We start from the raw sequence: 11004 nt of genomic DNA, 5'->3' as shown, positions 1-11004 counted from the left end.
GGCTATATAAGAAATGAAATTATTGATTTTCATTTTTAATTTTCATAAATAAACTCATTAATATATATTTGACGCGAAATTCCGTTAATAATATACACATAGATATATGTACTGTCATACGCCGGGTCATAAAGCTCGATCTTTACTTAGTGAGCCAGTTAGCTCGACTGTTAGCACGATTCCTTTTTGGCCCTAATGCTTGCGTCGCCTGTCGGCACATTAGACGAGACAAAACGACGAACATCAGAGAAAGAGAGAGAGCGAGAGCGAGAGCAACAGAGAGAGAGCGCGATTTTCACGCGAATCAAACTTGCAGTGAGCAACAATTTTCCGCCTAACAGTTTTCCTCAAATTATGTGTGTGTTGGTGTGTGTGTGGGGGAGTGTATGGTGTGTTTGCGTGTGAGAATGGGAAAAAACTATGCTCTGTATATAAAAATATAATAATAGTTGGTAGCCATAAAAAAAAACTTAATAACATTGAAATCGACTTGAAATGTTTCGGAAATTACCCTTAATAAAAGATAAATGCAAAAATCATTTAAAATGCATTAGCTGACATCAAAAGTAAATTAAATTTTTTGCATAGTCAGGATTTTTAACTTTTTAGTCTTGGCCACAATATAAAAAGCCAGACAAGCTTTCTTTTATTTAAACAAATTGGGTCAAGTGGCCACATTGAAATTCAACCAATTTACAACTTACAACCATTTCGAATAGTATTTTCTTTGACTCTCTCTCTCTCTGTCTCTCTCTCTGGATGACTAGCTCTCGCCCACAGAATGCTCGGGAAAAGGATTCGGAAGTGGTTTACCGAAAAAAAAAGGCCAAAGTGCCAACAATAACACAGAGCCCTGTTTAGTTGGCGGCAGTAGAGGGCAAAACAAAAACAAAAAAAAAAGAGAATACATGAATTGGGTAGTGGGTCGTCGTTATACACCAATATATAGGTAATCCACTCAACCAACCGCACGACAAGCTAATGCCTTTTGGTCAGTAAAAGTCATGTATGTACATATGTTCGTTTTTATGTGTTGGTGCATAACCATCCAAGTGTCAGACAATTTTAGTAGGTTGTATCATAGAGTGAACTACATATACTTATACCACTAAAGAATTGAGGCAATTCCCCATTAATGATTCGTTGAAATTTCATATATTTAGCATTTGTTACTCATCAGTATAATTTTATTAGAAAATTTTTTTTAATTGAAACGAATTAACCAATCTTTGAAATCGGCTGATAATTATAGAAATCAGTTCCCATTTATTGTTTTATTTTATTCGAAGGACCTGGAGAGAATTTACACAATTAATAACAGAACTTATATAATAGATTGATTGATTTTTAAAAAAAATTTTTTAAATTTAGTTTGAAATATTGCCACCAGTTTTTAATGCGCTAAATAAAAATTTGGGTTTTTAAGGCACCTGAGAGTTATTAATTGTTATTATTGATTAGTGCACATATTAGTTTATTAGTCAACTTTAATCGCCTATTGCCCCCAATAAACGGTCTATTTACTTACGATTTTTCTATGGTATTTCATAATCATCAATAGTTTTGGTTCACTCTTGAGTGAGAGAGCAAATTCGAATAACTTCCTACAATAAACGTTGTTCCTTTTTGACCCACTCATTCAATCAGTGACTGACTTACACTTGACATCGCTGACTCAATTGTTACTATCTTATTAGTAATCCTAAAAAAATATTGTCAAACTTAATTTAGATAAGTTCTTAAGCTGAAGTTACTGAATGTAAATGATGTAAATTAAAAGATCACTTTTCATGTATTTTCCATATGTTGTAGGTTTTTTGAAATCTTTTGAGAAAATACACAAATGATTTTCGGTGATTATACCTGTTGTCTTTACATTACTTCTAACCAACTTGAAAAAGTTATTTTTAATTTTAAAATGGCTCAATTTTAGATTCGCCAAGTTAGACATTCTAGATATTTTAAGAAACATCCTAATTTTATTTACTAGATATCAGATAATCGATAAAGAATTGAAAGATTAACAAATTATGTTTATTAAATGCCAACCAATTCTTAAGCATGTCTAAAACATATACAGAAAAGCCTCCTACAAAGGACACCTCTGTTGGAGAGAGAGTTTCCACTGTACTTACATATGTACATATGTATGTATGCATAAGACTGGCCATTGTTGTAGCCTATATTTTTTCATGACGTTTGTGCCATGAAGTGCGACAGATGGCAAACGAGGGCATCACAATAATGACTTAAACAAAAGCGAAACCAATGAATACTTAAATATTAAACACCCACACATACATACAAACACACACACACATGGAACACACACACTGAAAGATAGTGAAGAGCTTTCCCTAAATGAAGGCATATGTATGTAGGTACATTCATATATTATTCCTTTTGTGCGTTTGTTTTCTTTCATGACAATTATATTTTCCTCTTTTTTTTGTCATTTAGTTTGGTGTTAATACTTGTTACAATGTTTAATTCAGTTTTACGAGTAGAGCGAAAAATATGTTGGAATTTCTCTATTACATTTGAGTTGGCATACTAAGTTCCCATGCGGCAAGCCTTGACTATTTTTAGACCAAAACAAAGTGTTTTTGTGTTTTCACTCGACTAAAGGTAAAACAGGGTAAGGGATAAAACCATTATTACCATTATGGCTGGTCTATGCAAATGCAAACAGTATGAATGCATTTACCCAAGAGAGAACTATGCCGGCATATGCTTCTATTACACTACAACAACACAATAACAGAACACCACAAAAAAAATAAAAGAAAAAAAAACTGAAAACTAGTAAAACACTGCGGCATATGCGTTGTATAAATAAAAAATCAATCAAAACGCCCGGCCAAGCTAGGCCATGCCAGGCCAAGCCACGAGGCCGATATACATTCCCAATGAGTTTGAAATGAACGTGCCGCATATATCAGTTAGCTTTATAAAATATTTAAAATTTTAATCGAAATATAGTGCAACAACTTTGCAGCAAAAATAGAACACACATCGGTCTAGCCGCCACTAGGCGATGCGATGGGCCAGATAACACGAGAACAGGACACGGACACGAACATGGACACAGACACGACAAACAGGATGCCTTGCTGATTAAACTGTGGGCCAGACTTTGGGAGGCCAACTGACTACACCTTGTCCAACATTAATCGAAAAAGAAACGGGGGAATTTTTCCAATTTCTATAAACAAAATGGACAACCAATTGCAATTATTGTGAACTAGGTGCATAAAAGACTGAATTCACTACAAAGCCATAATTAGAATTATTGAAAGAATTTCTACCAATTAGGGTAGTTGAACTTTTGGCCCTTTTTGAATTTTTAACTTTATTTATGGTAATTGGTCAAATTGGCGAGGTAAAACTTGGCATAATATATATGAGATGCTTTTTTTGACTTAATTGCGGTTGAATTATGAGTTAAATACACACATATATATAATACAGACACTTATTTATGGGCCGAAATTAGTTGCAATTAAAAGTCATGGTCGTTATTTTTGGGGTAAATCACTTAAATTGTTTGTAAATTTTGCAAAAGTTATTATTGTTAGGACCAAAGTAGCCACACTTTGAGAATAATTTGATACTGTTAAAATACCCTGCACCCATTTGGCTAAGTCGACAGTTTGTGACAGTTAAAAACAGCTTTTTAAATACAATAAATAATAAATTTTAAGTTTTAGTATTGACTCAAATCAGTTCTAATCTATCAGTAATTAGTAGAATACGAAAAATGTATTACTTTCTTTCTTTGCGGGAAGAAAACATAATCACATAATCACCTGAAAACATAATCGCAGTAACTACATAAATGTATAAAAGAAAGTAATAGATATCCATTTAAGAAATTTCGAGTCGAGTATTTTTGTAGTTTTAGTATTAATACTTTATCCAACATTAACTAGCAAAAGAGGGAATGATATTGATGTATTTATGGCGATTTTTTGGGTGGTTGATATATAAAAGCCATATCATTTTTATCAGAATTTAATCAAAAATACCTTATTAAAGGTGGGACTTAATTCAAGTGCTTTTGTTTTTTACAGCAAATAATACTTCAGAATTAATTGATTGAACTTATAACCTTCAAGCGAAAGGACACAAAATTAGGACGATATCGATGCAGTTCCAAAATCTCTAAGGCAGCAGAAAATGTGGAAATGCCGAAAGGTTTATTATCTACTTCAGAAATTTGGAATTGATGGAGTTACCAGCAAAACTAACCATAAACCTGAATGCCATTATTCTGTTTGGAAATTATGCCCATTAATCCTTGAACAGGTCTCCAGAATTCAACGGCTTTGATCAATTCAAGGAACTGCATCCGAGGTACAATTACATTGCGAAGATAGGGAATCCTTTCAACAACATTTAATTCCTCTACAATAATGTAATAATAATTCTCTATTGACACTACTTATATGAAAGAATCTTCACCACAACAGCCGAACCAGAAAACCATCTGATTAAGTTTAAATCGGGCAACAAAAGGATTTGTCATACTTTTCCCCAACTTTATATAACAAAACCTTTGTAAAATCTTAATATAATTTGCCATTTCGATTGGTCCCAAAACTATAAAAGAAATATGAATTCAAAATTTATAGTATTAGGTCAATCTTTCAATAACATTTTTGAAAAATCGTTTTAAATTTAACTTCAACTCAATATGATTAAAAACTTTTCTCTTTGTTTATTTAATTGCTCGAATCTTAAGTACGAGAACAGCAAACATATTAACTTTGTAAACAAAAAAGAAGATACTAACCAAAACACTAATTAGTTAAAAAATACCGACCAACTAATCATACTCTCTGACAGGGTATACAAATGTTTAAGTTGACAATTTTGTGTTTGTTTTTTTTTTTAATGGGGCTGCATTTGTGGATGAGCTCTCTTAAATTTGGGTTTTTATGGGAATCTCTTATCGTAACTTTGTTGCCAGTATGTGTCTTATTGTTGCTGTTGTGTTTTTTTTTTCTTTTTTTGCTTTACCGTTACAAGATAAATGACCGCCTGACCGCTCTAGAGTCGTGACAAATTGCAAATTTTGTTTCATTATTACATCTGGTTAGTCAATTTCTAGCACTCGAGCTGGACTGAGCGAGTAAATTTTTGTTGTTGCATTTTTTGTTCTTGTTGTTGTTGTGGTGCATTGTGTGTATACATATGCGAGTGTGTGTGTGTTTATGTTATCTCCAACTTGACCCCAAACATCAAATATAAGAGAAACAAAGTGCATTAAAAAAAATGGTGCACAAGTCTTGGAATCTACCAAACTTGGTGACTCCCTCATCATCATCATCACCATCACATTCTTCTCTATGGGGCTCTGTGCGACTCACCTACACAGTGTGTGCGTTCCTGGCAATGATTTTACACACAGCAATTCGTAGTATGTTGGGACTAGTGATACTTAGTATGGTCAAACAACGTGAAGATGATACTAGTCAATCCACTTTAAATGGAACAGCGATGCAGCAGATGCAATGTGGACCACGTTGGCTGGAGGATGCAGAGATAGAATCCTTACAGGTAAGCCTAATCCATTTGTGCCCCCATTATCCTTAACATCTCATTTGCAGATTACCGGCGGAGATTTACCTTGGACTCGGAATCAGGAGCTTGCATTTCCTGGCATATTCTACTATGGCTATGTCATAACTTTACCATTGGCCGGTCATCTATCTGATCGATTTGGTAGTAAACTGTTGTTCATTATATCGCTTATACTTCAGGGAATCACTTATCTATTGCTCCCAGTCATGGCTCACCATAGTTTTGCTGCTGCAGCTACAAATTTAATAATTACTGGCATGTTTGCGGTAAGGGATTTTTCAGGGACATCAGCCATAGCTGGTTAACTAAAGTATTACATTTCAGTAGGGCTGCGGCAATCCATCGATATACCAACTCTTTGTGATCTGGGCACATCCTTCAGAGAGGACAGCTCTTTTGTCATTTGCGTATAGTGGCATTGTCATGGGTACAATAATCATCTATCCTGTGGCCAGTTACCTTAGCCAATTTGGCTGGGAAATGCCATTCTATATGCTTGGCTGTGTGGTTCTACTATATGGTACAGCTTGCTATTGGCTTATCTATGATGACCTCAATAAGCATCCACGTCTAACCATCAAAGAGAAGGCTTATTTGCAGCCGGATTCACAAATTACCCCACAAATGTCGTTGCAGGTAAATCGAAAATAACAACAATACGCAAAAATTAGGTTAACAAATGTCATTTATCTGCCGTGTAAAAGCTTATAAATTTCAATCTTAATTTTAAAATTCTCTTTAGAATTATAATTAATTAATTGATATTAAAAATTGACAACTCTTGTAGGGCTGGTGTAGGAATTTCAGCAATTTATGGCGCTAACCTGAAGTTAGCCTTGATTCATAATTATTCAATGATTTCATTTATTTATTCCAGCACTTGGCAATACCTTGGAGGTCCCTGCTGACATCAGTACCTGTTTATGCGTTCATCCTGACACATATTTTCCATAATTATGGTTATCTTCTACTTTCACTGGTCATGCCACGATTTATGCGAGAAGCGATGCAGTTTAGCCTGGCTGAGGTTGGGCTGTTGTCATCTGCTCCATATGTGGGCAGTTTGTTTTCCAAACTGATATGCATACTGAGCTGCTCCTATATCGAACGCCGTGTGGACAGGCATTTGGGTTGTATGCGCCGCCTTTTGTATGCTACATGCATGGTATTGAGTATAATTTTTGTTGGCGGCATTATTATGGCCGATTGCGGGCAAAAGATTGTCGTTATTATGATGTACGTTTTGTTGGGTATTGTATGTGATATGGGATTTAGTGGTGGCTATTGGCCAACTTTGTTATATTTTGCCCCTTCGTTTGCTGGCCTCTTGTCGGGAGTGGCCAATTGTTTGGGCCACTTATCTGGATTTCTAGCGCCGTATATTGTGGCGGCTTTGGTTTCCTCTGTAAGTAAACGAACGAAAATTTGATTAAAACACACTAATTTCCGTGCTTTTTTTCCAGGGACTTAAAACGGAATGGAATACGGTTCTAATTACACTGGCTCTTTTCAATGGCTTAGCCATGATTATGTTTTCTTTCTTAAGCAGCACGAAATTGCAAGATTGGGACCCAAGAAGTATTTCGAATAATATAAAATTCCAAACAGCAACAGCAAGTGATCTCGACTCAAATCAAATTAAAATTAAAATAATTTTTAAAGAGCGCGCCTAATTTTAATGAAATAAAAATACCTAATTGTCGATTTTAAAGAGACCGTTGCAGCGTCAGTAAAAACGAAGCGAATTACGCATAGGACAGGCGAATTCAAAAGAACTCACAATTGCGAAAATGCAGTAAAAACTCGCTTGGTAAGAAACCGCTCCTCACCCAGAGTCTCAAAGTTATACAAATTCTTCGTCACAAACAAAATTATAGATAATGTTTATAAAATAAGTTACGATTTAATGCATTTTAAATGGCTTGTGACTTTTACCGTTCTTTTTCAATTAGTCTACCGCTTTTTTCCGCCAAAGAGTATTCTCACTGTAAATAAGCGAAATTCATAAAAGAGAAGCAAATTGTTGGCCACAGCGAAGAGAGCCAGCGTCTGCACTGAAAGAAAATCTGTATCTGTATTGAGGCTTCGTGGGTGTGTTTGTTGTTATATATTTCATATGTTTTTGTTTGTTTTTCTGGCTTTTGTTTAAAAGTCACTTTGAGTACGATAGCTTGACGTTTACGGACGTATATCCGGCGCACACAGAACATATTTATTTACGTTTCGCAATAGATCTATCAAAATTTTTCGTGTGGATTATTTCTAGATGCAACATTAAGTTGTCTGTGTTTCTTTCAAACACGCAAAATTCTCAGTGGAAGATCTCAGTCCTAAAGTAATAATTTACAAAAAGTGACCAAAGGCGGCCAGCAAAACAACGGAAAATTCGCAGAAAAAACTAACAAACGGATTTGTAAAGTGAGTAGAAAACAAAAAAGAAACCGACAGCCTTCGTCAGGACTAACTTATGATTTATATATGTATAATTATTATTTTGTTGTTTCGATGTCTGCTGGGGGAAGCGGATTTAAAAGAAAGGCGGAAATCGAAATGCAGACACTTCCTGGTTGTAATTGTTTGGGCTTAAAGTATTTGCCATTTCCGTGAGTGTAAACTTTGTGTAGTTTCTTCTCGATAAATCAATAAAAAGGCAACAGCACGGTTGAGCTAGGAAATTCTGTGTGGTGTGTTTGTGTGTGTGAGTGCGCGGGGTAAGCAAGGTGAGGGGTGGCCTACGTGCCGTGTGTATGTGTGTGTAACCTGGTTAATTTAGTTATTGTTGCTCAAGTACAAAAGAAAAAACGCTGAATATTAATTCATATTGTCGAATATTTTAAACACTTGTTACCTTGAAAAAAGCTACGCAGTTATTGGTGGGTTGATGGAGGTTCATTCAATCAAGTATATGTACTTATACATATGTATGTATGTGTGTATAAATGGCTACTTAACACCTGTATGTGTCTGAATTTTGTTTTGTGGAATTGACTCTGAGCAAATACATTTTAATTTTCGCAATTTTAACTAAAATATGGCAGCTAACAAACACATTCATATAAATACGGCCCCTGTGTGTGTGTATTTTCTGTTTGTGAGCACATACACACATCCATATACACTTTTCAATTCAGTGCTGAACACTTTTAGCCGTAAAAGGCTAAAAGAAATGTTGATTTACTGGCCAAAATTAGGTCTGCCACATATAAGTAAGAATTTGGAGAAATTAAAACAATATTTCGATTGTTTATATGTTTTTTTTTATGGAAATACATAATTCATTAAAAAGTCGATATCTTTACCATTTGTTAAAGTGTTTAATAAGTTGTTATTATTGTCGATTTCGCTAAATACGCCCATGAACCCACCATGCTTTGTGTTCTAGTTTTTTGTTTAATGCCAGTTCTGATGACGTTTAGTTATTGCGTTTTTGCATAAATTTTTCAATATTTGATGTTTAGTTATTTGTTGTTTTTTCACGCCCCAAACAGCTGATAACGTTACCATAAAAGTTTGTTTTTTTTTCCTCTTTTTTCTATGGCATAAAATGTTAAGAACGTGTATCAAGGGGTATTTCTTATTGTTTTGATTAATCCTTATCAACAATGAATATATGTATATATGTACATGCATATGTATGAACATTTTTAAGGCGCTGGCAGTTGTTTATAAACAATTCGTACTGACCTGTACGTGTATATATGCTTGTATATATAATATGATTGTGTGTGTCATTGGCTAACTCTATTCTTCTCTTTTACTCTTGCACTTTGAGCTTAGTCATTCTGTTTTTAAACATTTCGGTTTTTGTCACAACGCAAAAAAAGTCTTCAGTTAGGCCAAGAGAAAAAGAGAAAATTTAAATAAAAATATATATGTATGGATACATGTACATACATATATGAGTGTTTGGTGATATTGAGTGTGTCTAATTAGCTACATGTATTCGTCTTTGTATAGATTTTTTAAATAAAAAAGAAAAACAAACAGTGTCAGACCGGTTTCTAGAAATAATACAAAGTTACATACAGACACAAACAGCAACCGGCGAAATCATTTACATATATGTATGTATGTATGTAGGTATGTATGTATGCATTGTACATACACATATACAGAATCTGTTTTATACATATATTTGGCTATAGCTTTTAAGATAAATTTATGTCAAAGATTTAGACATTGTCATGTCTTTAACATATTTGTACGGCTCAATATGATAAACCAATTCACTCAGTGACTTATTCATCTGTTTAATTGTTGATTTATTCAACATAGTTGTTGTTTACTGAATTTATTTAATTTTTATCTCACTGAAATTAGAAACAGAAAACAATTGACAAACTTTGTTTACATTTCTCTATGATAATTGAGGGACAACTATAGAAGGGATTAAGCTGTATCAATAGAATAAGTATATAAATTTATATAGAATCAGATTTATTTTGTTTTGGCGAGAACAGCTCAGGGGCGTCTTACTCTAAGGAGCAACTAAATAAATCAGTTAACAGTTGAACAAGTGAGTCAGGAAAGATCAACTTTAGGGTCAGTCAGTAACCAATTTTTGGGCCATTAATTTATAATTTATCTGCCAATCAAATATTGTTTGGGTGTAATCGTATAAATTTTAACTAAACTTAAATTTTCTTTAGCAAAGCGATTACATATCATGTTATTGAAAGTACCATCTGTTGACTGGACGGACCAAATCATTTATGTGGTGGAAGACGACGAATCCCTGTCGGACATTGATGATGAGCCCGATTTCTCCGAATATATGTGGATGGAAAATGAGGAGGAGTTCGATAAAAATGTAATTAAACTAATGACAATAAAACTCTTAACATATAATTCTATATTTTCTATTTCCCATTTAATCTACTCAAGGAACTGCAACGTCTTGAAGAGGAGGAGATTATGCAAGAGTGTTTTGAAGCCATGATCGAGGATGAATTGGAGGAGCAAATAAATGAATGGGAGAAGGCCAAGTAATCACTGATTCTTTCTTTTTTATTATACATGTCTTAAAATATAGATATTATTTTATTTTAGAACTGAAGAGCAAAATACGGCTCTTTCGGCCCTGCCAAAAAGCCAATGTAATGTTGAGAAGTCCATACTAAATCCTATGGCCGATGAATTTATACCCCGTAGTCATATAATGGACTTCCCAGCATCCTAAAGCTCTTCACACCCATTCACTTACACATAAACATATATGTATGCAAAGAAAATCCTATGAAAGATATGATCAGCATTCAGTGCAAATGGGCCAAGAAACAAAACTAACAAAACAAAAAGACGAGGAAGAACTAATTCTCTTTACCCCCCAAAAAAAATGAACAAAAACTAATGCTGGCAACCGAATTGTAAACGAATAATTTTTTTTTTACACGAAAAAAATAATTATCAAAAGCAACA

The 11004-nt window shown here is 34.1% G+C and overlaps 2 protein-coding genes across 2 annotated transcripts; both read left to right on the top strand.

Moving 5' to 3' along the window:
* The first annotated feature begins 5090 nt into the window (after nucleotides 1-5090).
* Nucleotides 5091-7259, top strand: LOC6647612 (sialin). Its single transcript, XM_023178279.2, has 5 exons — nucleotides 5091-5562; nucleotides 5613-5852; nucleotides 5914-6222; nucleotides 6464-6991; nucleotides 7050-7259. The coding sequence occupies exons 1-5, from the start codon at nucleotides 5278-5280 to the stop codon at nucleotides 7257-7259; spliced, it is 1572 nt and encodes a 523-aa protein (XP_023034047.1). The 5' UTR covers nucleotides 5091-5277.
* A 470-nt stretch (nucleotides 7260-7729) lies between these two features.
* LOC6647613 (polyadenylate-binding protein-interacting protein 2) lies at nucleotides 7730-10973 on the top strand. Its single transcript, XM_002070709.4, has 4 exons — nucleotides 7730-8004; nucleotides 10236-10396; nucleotides 10471-10571; nucleotides 10636-10973. The coding sequence occupies exons 2-4, from the start codon at nucleotides 10253-10255 to the stop codon at nucleotides 10763-10765; spliced, it is 375 nt and encodes a 124-aa protein (XP_002070745.1). The 5' UTR covers nucleotides 7730-8004; nucleotides 10236-10252; the 3' UTR covers nucleotides 10766-10973.
* Nucleotides 10974-11004: the final 31 nt, after the last annotated feature.

Source organism: Drosophila willistoni, chromosome 3R (genome assembly GCF_018902025.1).
Source record: "Drosophila willistoni isolate 14030-0811.24 chromosome 3R, UCI_dwil_1.1, whole genome shotgun sequence".
Lineage (NCBI taxonomy): Eukaryota > Metazoa > Arthropoda > Insecta > Diptera > Drosophilidae > Drosophila > Drosophila willistoni.
This window is presented reverse-complemented; position numbering and strand designations above follow the sequence as displayed.

Bases quoted from the DNA above. Each gene is read 5' to 3' on its own strand.
- LOC6647613 (XM_002070709.4), top strand. From the start codon at position 10,253: ATGTTATTGAAAGTACCATCTGTTGACTGGACGGACCAAATCATTTAT. The intron at 10,397-10,470 runs GTAATTAAACTA...AATCTACTCAAG, and splicing joins AGGAGGAGTTCGATAAAAAT to GAACTGCAACGTCTTGAAGA. The intron at 10,572-10,635 runs GTAATCACTGAT...ATTTTATTTTAG, and splicing joins AATGAATGGGAGAAGGCCAA to AACTGAAGAGCAAAATACGG.
- LOC6647612 (XM_023178279.2), top strand. From the start codon at position 5,278: ATGGTGCACAAGTCTTGGAATCTACCAAACTTGGTGACTCCCTCATCA. The intron at 5,853-5,913 runs GTAAGGGATTTT...ACATTTCAGTAG, and splicing joins TAATTACTGGCATGTTTGCG to GGCTGCGGCAATCCATCGAT. The intron at 6,223-6,463 runs GTAAATCGAAAA...TATTTATTCCAG, and splicing joins CCCCACAAATGTCGTTGCAG to CACTTGGCAATACCTTGGAG.